The sequence below is a fragment of the Medicago truncatula genome, chromosome 8 (assembly GCF_003473485.1).
Source record: "Medicago truncatula cultivar Jemalong A17 chromosome 8, MtrunA17r5.0-ANR, whole genome shotgun sequence".
In the NCBI taxonomy this organism is placed as follows: Eukaryota; Viridiplantae; Streptophyta; class Magnoliopsida; order Fabales; family Fabaceae; genus Medicago; species Medicago truncatula.
Window position 1 is genome coordinate 43,617,709 of NC_053049.1, and position 21,615 is coordinate 43,639,323.

At 33.0% G+C, this 21,615-nt stretch overlaps 3 protein-coding genes and 1 long non-coding RNA gene across 4 annotated transcripts; 2 read left to right on the top strand and 2 right to left on the bottom strand.

Moving 5' to 3' along the window:
- Nucleotides 1-1,947: 1,947 nt before the first annotated feature.
- On the top strand, nucleotides 1,948-2,985 carry LOC11438989 (uncharacterized). The gene is made up of 3 exons (XR_003008178.2): nucleotides 1,948-2,098; nucleotides 2,307-2,490; nucleotides 2,579-2,985. It is a non-coding gene; the product is annotated as an uncharacterized lncRNA (long non-coding RNA).
- A 4,155-nt stretch (nucleotides 2,986-7,140) lies between these two features.
- LOC11441004 (protein ATAF2) lies at nucleotides 7,141-8,929 on the top strand. Its single transcript, XM_003630299.4, has 3 exons — nucleotides 7,141-7,401; nucleotides 7,478-7,755; nucleotides 7,843-8,929. The coding sequence occupies exons 1-3, from the start codon at nucleotides 7,242-7,244 to the stop codon at nucleotides 8,260-8,262; spliced, it is 858 nt and encodes a 285-aa protein (XP_003630347.2). The 5' UTR covers nucleotides 7,141-7,241; the 3' UTR covers nucleotides 8,263-8,929.
- A 1,293-nt stretch (nucleotides 8,930-10,222) lies between these two features.
- LOC11438564 (aspartic proteinase Asp1) lies at nucleotides 10,223-14,326 on the bottom strand. Its single transcript, XM_003630300.4, has 8 exons — nucleotides 13,710-14,326; nucleotides 13,153-13,270; nucleotides 12,761-12,984; nucleotides 12,111-12,335; nucleotides 11,866-12,007; nucleotides 11,020-11,220; nucleotides 10,841-10,913; nucleotides 10,223-10,556 (listed from the first exon to the last, which is right to left on the bottom strand). Exons 1-8 carry the CDS (start codon nucleotides 13,922-13,924, stop codon nucleotides 10,447-10,449), a joined length of 1,308 nt encoding a protein of 435 aa, XP_003630348.1. The 5' UTR covers nucleotides 13,925-14,326; the 3' UTR covers nucleotides 10,223-10,446.
- Nucleotides 14,327-15,020: 694 nt separating this feature from the next.
- On the bottom strand, nucleotides 15,021-19,707 carry LOC11441005 (aldehyde dehydrogenase family 3 member H1). The gene is made up of 12 exons (XM_003630301.4): nucleotides 19,330-19,707; nucleotides 19,091-19,192; nucleotides 18,752-18,995; nucleotides 18,236-18,304; nucleotides 18,061-18,157; nucleotides 17,530-17,736; nucleotides 16,929-17,044; nucleotides 16,742-16,846; nucleotides 16,494-16,666; nucleotides 16,315-16,405; nucleotides 16,076-16,225; nucleotides 15,021-15,502 (listed from the first exon to the last, which is right to left on the bottom strand). The coding sequence occupies exons 1-12, from the start codon at nucleotides 19,365-19,367 to the stop codon at nucleotides 15,263-15,265; spliced, it is 1,632 nt and encodes a 543-aa protein (XP_003630349.2). The 5' UTR covers nucleotides 19,368-19,707; the 3' UTR covers nucleotides 15,021-15,262.
- Nucleotides 19,708-21,615: the final 1,908 nt, after the last annotated feature.

Below are 21,615 nucleotides of genomic sequence, written 5' to 3' on the forward strand. Positions count from 1 at the left end.
GCTGAAAGATTTAATTAAATATTTTAACAAATATTAAATCTATCAATAAATCTTTTTTTTCCTCCACTTATATTGTTTTTTTTGCTTACAAAGCTAAAGAAGAAAGAAAAAATTCTACAGAGAAAAAGGAAAAGAAAAAATAAATTATATGTAACTAAGTTCTCATAGAGCCTGCAGTGAGGTCCAAGAGGATGAGGGGAGGGGAGGGAAAAGATGAACCATGAGATCAACAATAGAAGAAACAACTAACATCGCAAGAAAGTGAGCACCATAATTTTTTTTAAGGATTGAGCGATCCAAACATGTCAATTTGATGAAGGTCTTTGATGTCTTATATCAAAGTAATATGCTTATGAAACATGTGAGTTTGGTCATAAAGGATGTCAAAGTAATGAAGAGAATATTTAAGACAAATTATGTTACGGACTTACGGTAATTCAACTACATAGTCAGAATAAGACCTTGACGAGTAACATGAAACTCCACATGAAAATGAAGAATATCGGAAGATCCTCAAAAGAGTCTAAAAAAGTTAGAGATCCAACTTTAATAGCGATACCAAAAGAGCTCTCACCAACATTAAGAATAGTGCAAATTTGTTCGGAGGAATTCCATTTACCGCCTTACTTCACCTATTGATAAATTCTAAAATGCATGTTTTGCAATTATTAATAAAACCTAAAATAAGTATTTTTTTTGGCACACGTACCGTTTGGTCAGGCTTTTTTTTCGGTCTAAAGGCTACTTTAAAACAAAGTTAAAATAAAGCTCTTTAAGGAAAAAGTTAAAGCTGTTTGTTTTCTTTATTTTTTTTTTAGTTCTACAGTTATTTTTAAGTTAAAAGTTGTTTGGCAAAATATTGTACAAAACTTTGAATTTATTATTATTTTGGTGGTGCTCGGGGTTCGAACCCGCGACCTTGCATATATTTATACATTGTCTATAACAACTGAGCTAAGCTAGAAAATAGTTTATTTTTTCTTTTCCAATTATACTGTATAACAAATTTTGTTATAAGAATATCATATTTTTTTGGTGTCATTTAAAAAGATAAGAATTTATATTATATGATATTATATTTGTTACATTGTTGGTGTCATTGAAAAAGATATGTTTAGTTTTTTTAATAAGAAAAAGATATGCATAGTTTGTTACAATATAAATGTGTAAAATATATATAAGTATGATTTTTGTAGGCATCTATACTAGTATTTTTAATTAAAATCAAAATTTTATAAAAATAAAAATTGTACGCATTACGCAACACTAAAAAAATTATACGCATTAGCGTAACAAAAAAACAGACATACAGACATAAAATATTACTCTAAACGCTAATGTGTGTGTATATTTGTGAGGTTGAAGAAAGAGAATAAAAATATTTGGTGTGATTAAATGACAATATGAATAAAAAAATTTGTGAGGTTGTGATAATTAAACGATATTAAAATTAAATATATAAGTGATAAAAGATAATAAAATTCCTTCAAAAATAGATAATAAAATTAAATTGATCCTCCTTTAAAAAAAATTATATGGACCGGTTCAAAAAAAAAAAAGGAAGAAAAAAACAAATTGAAATATAATATTAAAAAATAAAAGATAAAGTTGCATGCGTGAGTTGAAGAGAAATACTTGTGAAATAAATGACAATGACAGAGAAATGGTTTTTTGAAGTAGCATTCAACAACTTTTGGTTAAAGCTAATTCCATTCAATTTTATGCATTCTAATTTTTTTTAAGGTATTTTATTGATATTGTGTTTGGCCCAACTTCTCCTTAAATTGTAGAAAAGTGGAAAAAAAAAAGCCGGGTCAAACGGTACCAAAATAGGTTATAAGGTAATCACACAAAAGGTAAATCATAAAAGAAAATCGTAATGTTGGTTGACTGCTAGACTAGAATCTTCTAAGGCAAACCTAGCTAATCTCATCACTCACCACCGACTCACGTCTTACTTCTCTCTATTTATATTCACAAGTCTGCCACTTAACTTTCCACCTCTCACCCCAATCTCATCTCAGTTACCCCGCTAGGGTTTTACCCTACTAGGGTTCACTTTCTCTTACTCGCCGCAGCCTTGGCTTCAAATTAATAGGTATATGTTTTCGTTTTGTATAATCTTTATGTTTATGCTTTGCTATCTATCTCTTCAAATGTTTTATTTGTGTTTATAATCAATCGGTTTGTACTTTTCTGTTCACATAATTTTGAATCTGTCATGTTTTTTTTTGTTGTTATAGAATGATTTTTTCTTTTTAATAATATTGTTCCGTAACACTGACATGCGTTGATGTTTTTTCCAGTATAACAGTTGATATTTGAGGCGAGCGAGTGCATGGTCTACTATGTGCTATTATTTGCTCTCTTTGGTGGGAGTTTGAGCTATACAAGTGTAATTTCCTTGATTAAATATTCTAAAGAAGGCCCCCAATTTGTGAAGGATGATTTGAATTTTTCCTTCTGCAATGCTCCCAAGCCAATCTAAGGGTGAGTTACGTTACATATATGCTACTTTGTCATTTAAATTTTTTTGTTTGTTAATTGTGTCTAAATGTTTGAGTTACTCATTTTGCAGGATATCAATGTTTTACTTTTAATAGATGATATTTTGAGGATTAGTAAAGCATGATCCTGGTTTGTAGCATGGTTTGTGGTTTGTAGCATGGTTTGTGGTGTTGCCTTACAAGCGAGAGCCTATGGACGGAAGAAGTCATCGGAATATAGGGAAATGATCAAATATTATGTGACGAGAACTGTTGGAGAGAACAATTATAAAGTTTTGATGAAGTTGAAGGAGGAAGAGTAGTTCAAGCTGCTTCATGTTGAAAGCAATTGCAAGATTGATTTGCTTTTAGTTTTGAGAATGAGCAATTGTTAATTTCCACTGTATTTTTTACATGATGAAGTTTTAAGAACGAGCAATTGTTAATTTCCATTGTTATTTTTACATGATGAATAAGAATACACCAACTCTAACTTTTTGTCCAAAGATTAAGTTTATATTTATATTTATGATTGATTTTATAAAACAACAAATACTATTCTGGTTTGTAGCACTTGAAGAATATCCGTTTTGTTAGTTTCTGTGAAGAAAATCACATATGTTTCTGTACATGCATCATGCCTTGATTGTGTTATTATTTTGCTCGTAACATGAAGGTGCGGCTGAAAAACATATAATCTGAATAGTTAACACTGATATTGAATAAAACTTCTATTTGCTTCTTCATATACTTTTTAATTTTTTTTAATAGCTAAATTAATTGACAAATTTTATTGACATCCCAAAGCAAATGACTTAGAAAACATACTCCTGCAAATTCCTAATACAGAACAACAGCAATCAGCCTTGAAACAAGTCGAAAAAACTCTATCAGAACCTAAAAACTGAAGGCATTGCGGCGGATCACAGGTGCGTTCAAAAAAATAAAGAGACGACTTTGCCAGACTAGCTAAAAACCAATGCCATGCCATCTCTTTGATTTTATCTACCACCTCCCCCGCCGAAACTGCTTCATTGTTGAAGATCCAGTCATTTTGTGCTTTCCATAACACCCACATAATAATGTAAAAAATTAACATCAACCTTCTTTCACTCTTCTTCCCAACCGACAACCCGATGAAGCTAGATAATGATTTGAAAAAAATCTGGTGTAATTGGTAAAATCAGTCTCAGCCATCAAAGTACCACATTATTTAGTGATTCCTTTTAAGAAGCGTGTTATGCTCTTGGTTTGTTAAATGATGACAAGGAATTTATTAACGGAATTAAAGAAGCACACAAAACAGAAAGTGGCTGTTTGCTCAGATGTTTGTGTGTCAGACTATATATTGAACATGAGCACCATGAACAACCCTGGTAAAGTCTGGAATACTAGGAAATTGTTGGCTGATGGAATTCTCTATCAAAGACGAAGGATGCTAAATATTCCAGGTAGATTTCTGTTTCCAAACAAATGCATTTACATTCACTACAGGTGTATTATTTGGGTTGGTAACACTCATAAATTTGTCCGAATTTTTGGGATATATATAAATATACATCAGTTACCTTCTTCAGCTAATATATGTGAGTGAGTGAGTGAGTATGTGACTATTTATCATCTATTGCTATCATGGATATAAAATACTTTGATAGATTATTATTATTTTTAAATTGAAACATTCAATTTAGTGAGATTTAGTAGTTTGTATCAATAAACTAATTGGTGAAGCCAATGTATTTATCTTGTTTTATTACAGAGATTTGCAAATTCCCGATTATGAATTGAAAAATCTTTGCCTAATTGAGTTGGAGAAGCTTTTGATGCATGCGTAACGGAAAATGTCTGGATGATTTTAAAGCATTGCCCAAACCAAGATTGGAATCAGTTTTTGCCCAACCAAATAAGTTTGTAGCTGATGAGTTGAACTATAATACAAATCAGCAAGCTCACAATGCACTCTACTATCATGAAATCTTTGATGCTTGGAGATCAAGTCTACAACCTTGTTGTTGTTTTTATTTCATTTTTCAAATCAAAGCACAGAACAACTTGAAATTTCATAGGATGCAGTTCATTTAAAGAAGCGACAATGAGCTTGAAATACAAACGATTGGTCCAAATTCGTAATTTATCTTTTATTGAAAATTTAGCAACTAATAAACAGAGCCAAAGTTCATATTTCTCTCCTTTTGATCCACTCAACTCAACTTTTCTTCCTCTTGTTTTTGATCAGTGAATAATTAATTAATGTTAAAGCGAGACAGTAATTAGGTGAAGTCAATGTTGGCAGCTATAGTGAGTAGTAAGGTGAAGAAACTTCCCAGAAGGTGGCAATATCACTTGAAGGACAAATATTCATTCCTCTTGGACCTGTTGGCTGTTGCTACATCCAAATGGGTTGGGTTCACTGCTCATGACAAAAATGTTTTGTATCCATGTTCATTAAACTATGTTTTTTTAAGAAAAATTGTTAAGTGATAAATTTAGTATATAAATTATGTACATATCTTTATTAATGTTTAACTTTTATTTTATTTTTTTTAAATTATTAACCAATTTTTATTTTGAAGGATAAATAATTTTTTTTAGTTTTCAGATTAAACAAATATTTATTAGATTTGATTAGATAATGAAATGAAAGATGGCGGCGAGCATATGTATACGGTGCAAGTAGAAGCAGCCAATAAACTTGGTGCTCAAGGCTCACATTCCATTTTATACTAATAATTTGAAAAACCATCAAAAACTTAATTGACCAGACACGTTGAAAAATCATCATAAAATCATATTTTTTTTGGTCAAGATTGTAAAATTATTCATGACTTGACAAATTACGTTCAGGAACATAGCATTTGATCATTTTTTATTACTACATTTACGTTTAAGTCAACAGTGTGTTCAACTCAGTTCCTCTTTCACACACAAACACAATATCCATTTTTAAAAACAAAATAAAATCGTTGTAAAGTAAACTTTACTCAAGTTTTTATTTCCTAACTTTTAATCTGATAAATAAAAAATTGATTAGAAGTCAAAGGAGTTTCAAAAGGGAAATAATGGATATCCAAGTTGGCCAAGTTGAAAAGGAAGAGAAAAGAACTTGACCAAAGGGAAGCCAAAAGGTTACAATTCAATAGCAAAATATTTGAAATATCATACCTAACCTTAACCTTTGGTCCTGCTGGAGAAACATTTCTCAAATGGCCTAAGATTAATCCTTTTGCAAGGTAACATCCAGGTAGCTTCCACACTGAGCCAGAGTACCTCTATGTCACGCTCCACGTCACACACACATATAGGTTTCTAATCCATCTTACTATTTTCTCAATATTTTTTTTAAGAGAATTGTTGTTGACACATTTGGTTAAGCTGAGACACACGAGTAATTTACATAAATGTCTTTCGGCAGTTAACTGTCGAATTTTATAGAAACCGGCTACAGTTAACTTCCGAGATTTTCCTCGGCAGTTAACTGCCGATGCATGCTGAACATAGGCAGAAACAGAAACATCAATTTTACGGTTTCTTCATTGCTCAAAAACTACCAAACTTCTCTCAAATTCCTCCAATTTTCATTTTCACGATCTGCAAGCAATCATCTCCACATTACCACATTGTGTGAAGTGTTATCTCTTATATCTTGTTGGATGCTTGTTGTTTGGTGATAAAAGTAACAAACGCATCGAGTTGGTCTATCTGACGACCATGGAGGAGAGCTACGCGGGGATGCGTATTTATTCCTGGGGAGGGATGACACTAGCATACCTATACGGCGAATTAGCTGAGGCCTGTAAGCCTGGAGACAGAGCTCTTGGGGGAAGCGCGACACTGCTCACTATAAGAAACTTATAAATGTGAACCGTAACTTTTATTTTTTTGTTATATTTTTCGTGCGTAAAAACTTATAAATGTGATGTTAACTTGTTCTATAATGTTAATGAACAAAAAAAAAACAATTTCGCATTGAAAAACATAACATTTTAATTTTAAAGAAGTTGAATGCACGACTTCTGTTGTGTATATTTCTATAATGAGTTTCTTAACATATATCCTTGAAGGCACAAGTTGTATTTGTTTATAAAAAATTGAAAAATGTTAAAGAGTACCCTTAGAACATTGGTTAAGAAAACAAATTTAAAAATGTTGTATTAAAGTGAAAAGTGATGAATTTAACTTTTTAAAAGTTAAAAAATGATTAAATTCAATAGAAAGTTAGTATTTTTAGTTTCTTTAACTAATGCCTAAAAAAAATACTAATAAATATTTTGTATGAAGGGTGAAGTGTGTTACATTACATATGTGGACCCAAATTAAAAGAGAATATCTGGGCAAGGCACGAGATGCAGAGCATTTAGAAGAAATAAATAAGGTACAGTGATGTGTCGACCCTAAAACAGAGCCGCTACGACAACAGTCAACCCTTTTACCAAAACCGTCTATGCTTGTGACGCAAGCAGTGACACCAAAAATGGTCCCTCACACGTGTTCAACCCTCCATTCACGTAATGCCACGTGCTGTCTGCGTTCACGAAAAAAAAACAATGTTCGAAATTCGAGGACTTTCTCTTGTGACTTCACTAATCCCACGTGTATAACCTTTTTGACTCATCATCAATTAATCCTCCTCCTCCTCCTCCTCCTATCTCTATAAAACCACAACTTCTTCATTTCTCACAACTTCGAACGAACTCACTTCAATATCAATCAACACAACACAACACAGAAGAAGAGAAAGAAGAATATACGACGCGAATGCAAGGAGCATTAGAGTTACCACCTGGCTTCAGATTTCACCCTACTGATGATGAGCTTGTGAATCACTACTTGTGTAGAAAGTGTGCTTCCCTTCCAATTGCTGTTCCTATTATCAAAGAAATTGATTTGTATAAGTTTGATCCATGGCATCTTCCAGGTACTTTTTCATCGTGTCTAGTGGACGGACCAACAATATTTTTTAAATTTCAATGCTAATTTTGTTTTGTATACAGAAATGGCTCTTTACGGTGAGAAAGAGTGGTATTTTTTCTCTCCAAGGGATCGAAAATATCCAAACGGTTCACGGCCGAACCGGGCTGCGGGAACCGGATATTGGAAGGCGACCGGAGCTGATAAGCCGATTGGAAAGCCTAAGGCACTTGGTATAAAGAAAGCACTCGTTTTCTATGCTGGCAAAGCTCCCAAAGGAATTAAAACCAATTGGATCATGCATGAGTATCGTCTTGCTAATGTTGATAGATCCGCTTCAAAAAATAACCACAATTTAAGAGTATGTACATTCCACCAAATCATTCTATCGATTATGTTATATTTGTCGATGATCTCACACTCACAGTTACAATTAATTTAATTGCAGCTCGATGATTGGGTGTTGTGTCGAATTTACAACAAGAAAGGGAAGATTGAGAAATACAATGACACAAAACCACCAATGTTTTCTCAATTTGAGAATGAGACAAAGCCTCATATCAAGATGAACATGAACGGCCAGGATGATCAATTGTACACTGACACATCAGATTCGGTGCCACTGTTTCATACCGACTCAAGCGGTTCTGACCACGTGGTTTCACCGGATGTCACGTGCGATAATAAGGAAGTTCAAAGTGAGCCCAAGTGGAATGAATTTGTTCTGGGCTCAGACCCAGTTTCAGCCTTTGATTTTCAGTTGAATCTTATGGATGATGCTGAAGATGACCCTTTTGCCCCTCAAATTCAATACCAAATCAATCAGCTTTCGGGTTGGCAAGATGTGTTTATGTACCTGCCCAAGTAATTTTCATTTTCATTTGTTATTTTCGTTAGTAATAGAAATAGGTCATGGTCATGGGGTTTGAAAATTGAAAATGACTATTTGGGAGGATTGGGGATCCTAAAATTGGAGGGGTCCCATGGATATTTTAAATTGGTTGGAGACAAAAGTCACATTCACATGTACCTACCAAACAAAAATACTAACTGCAACTGCAAGTGGAGCTTCTAATGGTGCATGTGTGATCTTGGGTAGGTAATTACTAGGGATTGTTGATTTTGGGCTGATATTGATTTATCATTAGTATGGTTGAAATTTAAGAAAAGTGGGGTCATTTATTTGTAACTAAAACAATAAGCAAAAGAGGAGTGTTATTTGAACAACCAATTTAATGATAATTTATTTGACAATCATAACTTATAATGAAAAAAATAGTATTGGCATCGATACCCTAGCAATAGAGAAATAAAAGTTAAAAATAATGTGAGTAGGTGAGAGAGAGTTGTTATAAAGATTGTATCAAATGAATGTTCAAATGTCATTTTTCTAAGCAAAATGATCTCGATTCTAAAACTAGGTGAATATTCAATTATAGCATGTTATTAGGGGTATATGGTAGCTAGTGTTAACATGTAAGGATTATTGTAGAAAATTCTTCTTCCATTTCTATTATTTTAGTAGAATTTTTTAATATGTTTGCAATTTAACATTTATTTATATTTATAACAGTGCATTTTCAATTATGAAATGAAGGTAAACTAATTCATTGGTATGCAATGCAACCAAAAAAACCTAATTCATTGGTACATTCTTCTAAAATGAGTAAGAATATACATGTAATTCATGTATATGTATGTATATTTTCTTTTGGTGTAATCTTGTGATTCTCATGGTAATGATTCATAATAATTCGAAATTCGTGTAAAGTATGATAAATTATGATTATTCCGACCAGCATTAACCACTAATCTTGTGTCTGTCTATATATAATTCTTCGATCCACACTCAAAAGTAAACAACAATTAAATGAGTGTTTGCCTAAAAAATAACAATCAAACAAATGTTTTTTTTTTTAAGGAAACAATCAAACAAATGTTATTCTTGGGACTTTGGACATAACACACAAATGAAACTCTCTAAAGAGTCGAAATAAAATGAAGTCATTCATGTTACTTAGTTTAGAAATTGAACATTAATCCACCTGACCCACCCTTACAAATTTGGTTTGTGTTTTTGTTCTCAAAACTAGAAAAAACATGAACAAATTTTGAGAATAAATTAATATAAAACCTGTCTGAGATGAACTTTAGTAAAATTTCTGTTTTCAATCACTAAACTTTCCATTAAAAAAACTTAAATGGAAGGCGGAGGGGTGCATCATAATTTATCATGTATAGGATAGTGGTACCATGTGTCAATACATCATTGGTCTGCAGTGCCATCTGGCACATATCAACTTGCCATGTAAGAACTACCATGTAGCAAGTACCTAAATGGATACTGATGTGGAAACAAATTTCACGTACGTGGCTTTGTCGACATATGGTCGGTATTAGAATTTGGATTGAGCTCAGTCTAACTTAACCTTACAAAACTGATTTGTAATATGTGGAGTGTTCCGCTTATAAACAATCTTCGGACCATATCTCATCAAATAAGATACTTTTAAGTCTTAACACACATCCAAAACTCTACATCTTAAAGTGTGACTCAAACATATTATATCTTATTTTTCAACTTCTGGGATTCTTACTTTTTTATTTTTTCTTATTTACTTATCTTTTATGGCATGGAGATTCTTATCTTTTGGAATAGATCATAAATGAGTGTGAATCTGTCTCCTAATTAGTAACTATTACAGAATAATTGAGGTATATCCATCTTGTATCAACTTGCTTTGTCTTACTCTTACCACTTAAATTATAGATAAGTTCCTCGTGCTAATGCCGTCAAATTAACGTGATACGATGACTAACATAACAACTTATGTAATTATCAGTTACTAATACTATTCACACTGCATAATAGCTTACCCCAATATACTCTACACAATGCCTGTATTCACAAATCATAAGCACTAAACCATGAAGTTAAATTCATAAAACATTAGTAGTGTACCATCACCCTGCTATATAATATGCATTAATCTATTTTCTACTCTCTGATGATATCAGTCATATGCATGCTTGAATTAGGTACATTTATTTATCATAAACTGAAATCTCTGGATTTTGGAACACTGTTGCAATCTGCAGGTCCCCATCCAATCAACTGCTTCTCGTTGTCGAATACCATCACTTTGTCTAGCATGGATATGTCTGCATAAAAAATAATACCAACACTTACATAACATAATGCAGAGTTCATGAATCTTTTTTTTTTTTTTTTTTTTTTTATAAACTGCTGAACAATGTAATGATGATATCCATGACTATCTATGTAGCACCGACACTTCAAACTGAAGGTGTGTCTGGTGTGCAAGACATGTCTGGCACAAGACTGACACAAGTGAATATATTCATTACTTTCATGTCGTGTTTGTATTTGTTTCGATGCTTCATAGATTATTATCCAAAATACGACAATGTAGCTAAATTCTCACCTCCAATTAGGTTCAGTTCACCCAATCCTACTTCAGGGCCGTTCAGAATTCCTAGACAAACATTTCCCATATTCTTGCAACAAATAACACATTATTAACATTCACACATATTGAACTGTGTCTACTATTTATTGTAACAGTTAACAAACATAGAAGAGTTTGATAAATTTAGAACTCACAGATATTATAAGATAAGCTTCAGGAGGGATCTCAAACTGTGGTTTAACTCTTCCACCATTGGTGAAACTAAGTGTTAGTGGCTTGAAGTATTTCTTCACTTCATTTATGCTTCTGAAAGGTCTTTTACCATGCCAGCACATAGGTAAAGTCTGGTCATCAGGTGCTGCTTTTATTGGCTTTCTATGTAATTCCTTATTCAGCTGCATTTGGGAAATTAACAAACGGTCATCTTAACTAACCTGACAATGTAGCTAAATTACTTTGTTTATTTATTTCTGTCATTGTACAATTTAAGTCTTTAATGATGAAATTGGCATGAATGATCTTCTGAAAATATGCCTCAAGTTGATTGAGAAAATGAGAAAGCAGACGAGAGAATTAGCGTGTATTATACAACAGGGTTATTATATATTATAATGAACTGTAATAAGTATAAAATATTTACATTATCCAGTTTCATGTACTTGCATTATTTTCTAGAGTGTACACAGTACTACCATTTTGAAACTTCAAAATACTTTTCTATATTTATATTATTTTCTAGAGTGAACGCTATAGTCCTTGAATATACTGTAAAATGAGAATGGTGTACTAACGAATCGATAGATGAAATTGACTAGCGGAAGGCACGTTCAATGACCAAACTAGTTAACTAAAAACACATTTGAGGACCAAACTAACTAACTAACGAGAAACTCGTTTGAGAATTTTCGTGACAGCGTTGACGCCTAACACTTTCAAGAATCAAAATGACTATTTACTATGTAAAGTAAACCATAATAACCATAACTACTTGATTGCATTACTTCTAAGAGGGGGTATAGTGAAAAATGTTTTTAACTGACCAAAGAAATCATTGCTTGGTAAGCCTGAGAATTGAAGTATGTATAGGAACTTCCAGTGTCAAAAATAATATTTAAACTTCCCACCCCAGTCTTCCTTCCTCCAAAAACAAGTTCAGCTGGTCCTGCAGAGTAATGTTTTCCCCTGACACAAACAACATCAAAGATTTAAATCAAGAGATCTCATAAAATTATGAGTCGCTAGTATAATACATGTGGATTGTGTAAAATGAGAATGGTGTACTAACGAATCGATTGATGAGATTGGAGTCCAACTCATTCGAGAAGAATCATAAACATTTCCAAAGAAAATGTATCCTCCTCCTCGCGAGCTTAAACAATGTCCCATCACATTTCGCACCAAACCCTGGCTATTCAGCTGTGATATCAAGCTGGCCTTTCCCCTTCCAAGACCAAGTATTCCATCTAAAGGGTGGTAAGTTGAAGGTGAAAATATCTGGTCATATCCACATCTGTATATTGGAATCAAGTGCATTAGGTAAATTCTAAGAACATCTCAACAAAAATAGATATGTCATAAATTGTGGTCATCGTGGATATATCAAATTTGTCATTGTTGAAAGGATCAAATATATTCTTAATGTGTAAAATAATAGATCATGCATTGGTGTTTGTGGAATGATAAAATTTAGGTATAATGCTATTGTCTCTATGTGTGAGGACAAGAACTGTACTTATAGTACTGCATCTAAGTTTCAAAAATAGCCTAATTCACTTATATAAATCATTCTAGTCTGTATTTGTATTTACAATTGTAAATTAAGAAGCATAAACAACTTTACTAAGACTATGTTAGCTGAAAGTCTTTTATAAAAGCTTGCTATCAGAAACACTAATATTTCAAGAGAACATGGAATGCAAGGACAGTAAAACTAACCCCAGTGCCATTCTAACTTTAAGTTGGACTCCATTGGTGAAGTTGAGAAGGTAGACATCATTTAGAAGTACACCAAGGGTTGAGTATTGATCAGCATACTTAATTTCGTAGTCACATTGATTAGGGTCTTCACATGTGTAGTCATCCGTGGGCTGCAAGGACGCACAGAGTGGATCTTTGCAAGGTATAAAATCATTGCTAGGCTTATAGAGTGGATGGGGTGTCTGAAATTTTTTATCAGCAAATTCAAATCAATATGACATACTAACACCGCCAAAGTAAATATTTTCAAAGTTACACATATGATTAGTTGTGATTTGTTGTCAACTCGTTATGCATCTATAGACAAGGATGGGTTTTTCAATCTGATTTTTCAGTTAGTGTCATATTACCTCAGAACATTGGGAACAAGGAGCATCACATTGGAGCCATGTGAGTTCACTACCGGTGTCAACATCAAGAAAATAGGGCCTTGGTGGTTGGCCTATGTTGAGAGTAACATTATAGAACCTGCAAAAGTTGAAATTTACGGGCAGCTAATATTAGAATATCAATTTCACAAGGTTTGCTACTTCAACCGGTTTAAGTTCAATCTCTCGATAAAGAGAAAATACTAACATAACTAACATTTTTATGGTCTGTACCATAAAAATGAATATCAATTTTCTTCCCCCCATCAATCAATGTCACAAGAGGTTTTCTGTTCTTTAAATAAGTTAAATTTCAAAGCAACACAAAAGGGCCTAATAATTGTTAAACAAAGGTATGAATTTGGATACTCACATCTTTCAAAAAAAAATGAAAATGTCACAAAATATTATTTTTTTGCTAAGAACCAAAAAAACAGAACACTTGAGAAAAGTGCTATACCTTAAACAGAAAAACATTATTATGAATAAAAATGAACTACAAAAGATGAAACAAAATAGAAAGAAGTGAAATATCATACCCAACAGGATAAACATTGCCATAAATAGGGAACACAATTGAGGAACCAGCAGCATGGTTCATGAGACTTGGTCTTGAAGACATAGCTTCACCTGGTAAAATTGAGTTTCTTCCACTTTTGCGTTTATTACCAAACCAAGCTGAACAAGTAGACAAGTTTAACATCATCATCAATACAACCATCATCACCCCTAATCCAACCTTACCTATCTTCATCTTATTCTTGTTTTTTTAATTTTGTTTTATTTTTACTATAATGTATGGATGAAAGAAATTGAAGAATAATGGTGGGGTTGAGTTTAAGTATTTAAATTAATGATTCTTGTTGGAAAGAGTTGGTTGTGCTAATTCATGAAGAAAAGGAGAGAATAAACTCAACATTAGAAAGTGGTATTGCTTCATATGCTATGTTTATTTTTATCCTTTTCTTACTCACAAGGTATAATCCCACACATGAATCTTGCAAAGATTCTGTATGCTATGAACACTCTTTGAAGTTGAAAAATTGTAGAAAAGGAAAAGAAAAATATAATAATAATAATAATAAATGGGAGAGCGTGTGAATGTGCAAGTGTTGAGGTTTTTGTGTGATTGATTAGATTATTTCCTGGAAACTTCTTCCCTGCTCCTTCTATGACCCCCTGGGACAATGATTGCGGTAAAAAACAACAATAAAGTAATTAAAAAAATGGAAAAACTTTAATGAATTTATGTTGTCTTTGACTTTTGTTACTGTCAGTTTGTGCTTTTATATTTTTGAACAACATTTTTATTTATACCAAAAAAGATAAAATTGAACACATATTCTTCTTAATTCTTATTTCTAACCTTTTAAGTTGCGGCAATTATCTTTTTTGTACAACCCACTTTAGGATCTTATCTCACCATTAAAGCTATATTTGGATAGATTCAATACGATGAAATAAAATGAAACATTGCTTGAATGGTATGCACTCCGTCATATTACATTCATTTTGGGAGGAAGCTAGCATCCAAATTAAATATCGAGTTTTCAAAATAAATACTATTGTTGAAATTTTGTTATTTCATAGTGCTCAAATACGTACAATTGTTAATGTTATGTTGTTGCATAACTTACATAGTGAATTGTGATAGATTGATTGATATAGTGTTAGAGGGAGGAGTCAAATGAACTTTGGTGACTTTATATAATGTGATGAATTTCCACAAATGGTTTATGAGAGGTCAATAGGTGTGCTGGCTAATTTGTAGCCTTCTTTGGGGTCAGTTTATAACAATTAATACTGTCAAAAATAAAGTTCATAACATTTTAAAATAATAAGTTAATATATTATAAAAAATATTAAGATGCATTAGCTAATTTTGATTATACAAAAAAACATGTAACTATATTGTAAAGTTCTTTAAAAAAAATTACAAGTAATTGTTTCTAAATTCATTCACAATTATTGGGCCTCTTGTCCTCAACCTTACAAAAAAAATGCAGGAGCAGGACACATGTGAATAACACACCCCATCAGAGATCAGAAACTGAGAGGAGCAAGATCATTACATTTACATGTTCCTTGCACATCATCGTTTAGACCATCCAAGCAAAGCAAGAATTATCTGAAAAATATTGCCACCAAAAATAGCCCTCAAAATATTTTCCTTCTCAGGTGTATATGGGGGATACCTTATGGATGGATCGGAATCAAAAGTTTTATATAAAACTGATTTCTTATGGCTGAAACTATCAAAAGAGAACTTTCCATGGTAGCAGCCCATTCCACTTTCTCCAACTCCTCCAAAAGGCAAACCACGAGTTGCAACCTGCACCAACATTGTTGTACAAACAAGTCAGTATAATGCCATCATCGTGTCTATATCTCACATTTGGGTGAGCCATACATAGATATGTACCACATTTGATAAATGAGAGTAATTAACTATGCAGTTATGAAACTTCATAATGAAGTCGTGTTCAATGTGATATTTTCAATTACTTCTATTTTCTCAAATTATTATTAATGTGGATGTGTTTGTGTCACTGTCGTGTCAAGTGTCGTTTTTTCATAGGTAGTTAGTTTTCAAATTTCATTTTGTTTTCCTGTACAAAATTTAGGTAGTAAAGTCTTGAGCATCTAAGATTCACACTGTACCTGCATATGTTTCTACCTTCGATGAAATTAAGGGATTATTTGTGCTAGAATAAGAAAATCAATGTCATTACTTTATTGATTCAAGTCAACATTATATCAGAAAATATATGAAGAGAACATAGCCTTTCCTTTTCTGTCTACTGATGCAACTATCCGAGAACAATAGATTTATGAAAATAAGATCATATTTATAAAATAAAAGAGAATGTTAGAATTCAATAAATTTGAGAAAGAGAATAACTACATGTATGACAGCGTCGTTGATGAGCATCCCTCCAGAAGATATCTTGTCCACATAATCCTTCTTAAGTTGCTCATTGTTTGTGAAGAGATATGCAGCCAAAGGCTTTGGCCTTGATTGTATTATACTAAAGCTATCTTCAATGCTGTCTACCTGCAAAAGTGTGAGGAAAAGATACAAAGACTTAGATTTATGCGAAATATAAAAAACATAACATTTACTTTTCCCTTTATGGTACTCACAGTAATAATTGGCAAAATCGGCCCAAATATCTCCTCTTGCATAACCATAGCTTCTTGTGGAACATCCAATAAGATAGTTGGCGCAATCTTTCTGCAATAAAGAGGGAGAATTGATGTTATGGTATTGTTACAAATGATTAATTCCAATCTTTATAACCAAGATGGAAATGCAAACTCACAATTTCTTCTCATCCCTCTGACCTCCTAAAACAATTTTGTCTGATACCTTATCCTCATCCAAGAGTTTCACGAGTCGTGCATATTGGGTTGGAGACACAATACGAGACATGTCTTTCGATTCTATCAGATCTTTCCCAAAAAACTGCTCCAATTCTTCCTTTAAAGCATCTACCTGTGTAATGATAATACATCATAAGTAATACATTGTAACAGCAAACTGAATTTTGTATTATAGAGCCAATCTTACAAGCGTTGGAGCGAAGTCTTTGGTTGTGATGATATAATCAACAGAAATGCATGTTTGTCCACTATTGCATGCCCATTTGCCAGCTATTATCCTCCTCGCAGTGAACTGAAATTTCAATGATCGTTATAGATGAAAATATGTTATTGGATGTGTAAATATCAACAACAAGCTCAAGGGATCATGTTACTTGTAAGTTGACATTTGAATCAACAACAGCTGGACACTTTCCTCCAAGCTCAAGAATCACTGGAGTAAGATGCTTCGCAGCAGCAGCCATAACAATGCGACCTACTCTAGCACTACCTGAGTAAAATTGGACTATTATGCATAAAACCATATAGCAGAATTGGCATGCTAATTGGACCAAATATATGTAACTTTTTTATTTTAAAGTTTCTAATGAATGACAACTCACTGATATCAACTCAAATTTCAGTGAAACACCTTAAGACTTTAGAGGAGGGGCTATCCAACAATTATTAACATTAATAATTCTACTTTTCAAATTACGTATAGTTGCAAAGACTGATATTTGGTCATAACACTCCGGTTCCCAGGAGAATGGGTCCTGGTAATCGATTATTTAATTAGGAAATAAGTAAAGTTTGACCAATGATTATTCCAGCTAGGATTCAAACTCGGATTCTCTTGAACGATTCATCGTTGCCTGTAGCTTATTAACCACTTGAACTCAATCACATAGTTATCCGCACGGTTTGATGGGTCTTTTAGATATGCAATGATTTCATAGGGTATTGATGTGATAATATAGGACAAATTTGAATTACCTGTGTAAAGTATCTTATCCCACTTCTGGTCCAGGAGTGCAGTTGTTTCAGGAACAGCCCCTTCGACAACTCTTACTGCAGAATTGTCTAGATAACTTTCTAGCAAATTTGCAAGCAGAGATGATGTTGCAGGAGAAACTTCTGATGGTTTCAAAACCACTGCGTTGCCCGCGGAAATGGCTCCAATGACTGGATCCAATGATAACACTGCAGGTAGGAGATAAAATCTTTATCAATGGAAAGGAAAGGATACAGAGAAGATGAAAAAATCAATAAATTAGATAGCATAAGCATTCCCATAAAGAAAAGATAAAAACTGAGAACTCAAAATCAATTTTGATTCAGAGTAATCAAGCATCGATTTTTTTTTTGTGAAATTCTATTTGAGTGGAATGAACTATAGTTCCAAGATTTCAGACATTAATCTATATATATGCTACATGACAGTGGTGAATGATATGGAGAAAAATTGTTCTCCGTTATAACCAAATGCAATTTAGAATGTCTGAAAGATGAACATGTTCTACATACACATAGGAAAGTTCCATGTTGATATGATCAACACAACTCCTAGTGGTTCTGACACAATCTCTGCTGATGATGGAAATGCTGTGATTGAAGTACTCACCTAAAAGAGGGAGAAAAAGAAAATGTATTACTAATGAAGCCAAGTTGAGTCACAGACATTCTCATTCTTTGTAATTACCTTTTCAGGTTTCATCCAGTGTTTCAGTTCTTGAAGTGCTTCATCACATGATGATTTCGCCTGGACAATCTGCATTTAAAATGTTCAGACATAGAAACTGAGGTAATTAAAATGATGGTAAGGCTAAGATATTTACCATACTAATGGAAACATTAACTAAATGCCATCATAACAAGAGAGAATGGAGAGAATTCCACAAAACAACAATTATAAAGGACCCACTTATTGGCAATAAGTTTGGTTTCTCTTAAGCAAGGTCTTGGTTCGAGTTTGTGAACCAAAAAAGTAGGCACTTGAAGAGCTTAATTTATCCTTTTATATAGGCTGGTTCCGAATTGCAATCACGATGTGAATCTTTATATTGCGGTAAAATAAGAGCAATTGTGGCTGATGCGACCGCAATTGTGGTTGTGAAGATCTCAAAAAACGTTGTATTGCAGTTGTCGCATTGCGGTTGCAGACTAAAATTTAGAGAGAAATAAAGAATAGAAACAAAAGAGGAAATTGATTGAAGACCTCGGTTATATATGCTTCTAGTCTAGGTTTAGAAAGGTCTGTATGAAGAGCATCAATAATTTCCTTCTCTTTCTCTTCTAACATCTTCACTATGGCCTCCAATTGGGAAATCCGCCATTCGTAGCTCTTTGTCTTGCCAGTATCAAAATTCTTCCTGAGCTCTCTAACAAGCAAATAAGCCTTCTCTCCATCAAATACTTGTTTCTTTTCTGCTTCTGATTCCACAGATAGAGTTGCATAACACCTTCACAATATAAAACCACATAAAAAGAACATTATTATTCCTTCTTAAGCAAATAGAATTAAAGCATCATGTGAAGAGAAAGATAGAGAGTTTACAAGTGTGAAGCAAAAACAACCGAGCGAGAGTTGAAATGAAGTTGCTTGGGAAAGCACTTAGTTGTTAAATTGTTTGCAAAGTCTCTGCCACCAACCAGGGCACTGTTATGAAGAACTAGGATAAGAAACAGTCCAATTATGATGAAATTACAGTTTTCATGCAACATATTTGTGGTAAATAATCATTGGTTTGATTTATGAATAAAAAATAAAAGTAAAGTAAATGGAAAAGGATGTACCTGGGAGCAAGCAACGGCGGAAGACAGAGGGTTTTCATAGTAAAACAAGGATGAGGAAGAAACTTAAGTGGTCGGTTAAGATCATAAAATTGTTGTCTGTCTTCAATTTAACTATAAATAGCATTTAAGGTTGTTGGTGATAATGAGGTAAGCCTTCACTACCAAATTTTTTGTTTTGCTTTTTGAGTGGTACCTAACTTAAAGTGAGTCCATGACTATGTTGCATAATCTAAACTATTTTTTTTAATACGAGGAGGGTTTTGGTTTAAGGACGAAAAGTATATGGTTGGTGAAGTTTGGGTAATGGAAAGGAGTGGCTGCAATTTTTGTGATACGTCAGTTGATAAAATATCTTAAAGAGAGGGACGGCTCATTAGTCATTACAAAGCATTGTGTAATAATGGACACTGTGTTAGCTGAAGACAAGATTGTTAACAAAAGACAATGTCAATAAGGTAAACACAGTTAAAGAAAGAGAAAACGACTTTGTTTCTTTTGCCAATCACTTTCAAGCAACAGACTCGTCGTCTATGTTTGTATGTCATTCACATCTACTCATTTTACCGGCATAAAAAAAGATACTCCCTCTATTCATAAGTATTTTTCCCATTTTCATTTTATAATACTTCAAAATAAATAAATTTAAAATATTTATTTATGTACCACTTGTTTTAGAGTTCAATTCTTTGTCCTCTAAATAAACCATTATAAGTTTTGCATGCGTAAAGTATTATCAACAAATGATAGTTTAGTTAATAAATATGCAGCTTGTATTTCACAAGAGCATGAGTTAAATTCTGCTATGGATTTGAAGACTTACTGCATGTTTGGATGGGCAGCTGCAAATTATTTTTTGCTTAAAATCACGGTAAAAAAACCACTTTAACATGGAAGCTTCAATTCTCAGCTTCTTAAAATCACGACAGACTTATATCGAAAAATGTGCACATTTGTTTTTACTTCATCAAATGCCACTCCAAACATGCACTTAGTTGGTGGACAATATATAAGTACTTCATATTTGCTTTTTGATCAGGGAGGTATTCACTAGTCTTTCATGAGTCTCAAGAACGTATCTCACCCAATGTTTTCTTTATAAAAAAATAAAGGGTTATGTTAACTTGTGCTCTAAAAAAAAATTCACAAGTTAAGGACTAAAAAAAGAAATGAAAAGTGAATTTTGTATTGAAAAAATAAACTTTTATACTTTTTAGATGTTAAATGCACAATTTCCAATACTACAATTTTAGTATTTAGTTTGCTTAACATGTCTTGCAGGCACAAGTTAGCTTTTCCCAAAAATAAACCAATTTCCGCACTCAATCAAGTGATTCAAAAAATTAATTAAAATATTTTATTTTCTAACAAAAAGTTTAGTTGGACTTGTCGCTAGGGTTGGGAATAGGCTAGGCCGGCCTACAGGGGCCTACGGCCTGGCCTGACCTATTTATTAAAAAGGCCAGGTTAAAGCTTTTTAAAAAGCCTATTTGATAAAATAGGTCAAGCTTAGGCTTTTAAAAAAGCATGTTAAGCCTGATAGGCCGGCCTATTTATACCCATAAGTTAAGCATGATATATCAACAAAAAATCATTCCCAATTCCCATTGTCCGCTAAAAAAAAAAATCAATCCCAATATAAATAGAAATAATTTTTTATTGAGATTTAAAATTGTATTTTCAACCTACAAAGAAAGAGAGCCTCACTATGATCATGCCCCTTCATTTGAAGAATGGGACAAAGTTGAGAAAGTGTGTAAACTGCTAGAAGTGTTCAATTCTGCTACTCGTCATCATATGATTTTCTATTTTTTGGTGAATTGCACTCAAATGGTTGATAAACATTGATGAGTACTAACGAAAGATTATTATTATTAGCTCTAAATTCATTGTGATTTGTTGTTTTGTTGTTATAGGCTTTTAAACAGCCTGTTATGTTGTTAAAATTTATTTTTAGTAAAATAGGCTTTTAAGTAGGCTTTAAGGCATGTTTAGCCTATTAATTTAGTATGTAAAATGAACTATTTGATTATCATAATGTTAAATAGGCTTCAAAGTAGGCTTTCAGGCCAGACCAGACTTTTTAGTAGGCCAGGCCAGGTCAAGAAAAACGGCCTATGATAGGCCATAGGCCAAGCTTAGGCTTGTATAATCTTTCGTAGGCCAGGCTCAGGCCTTTCAAAGTCTGGTCTGGCCTGGCCTATTTCCAACCCTACTTGTTGCAAAGCATCATAACATCCACATTATCACCGTAACGATCACAAAAGACTTTTTAACGGAAACTCAAGA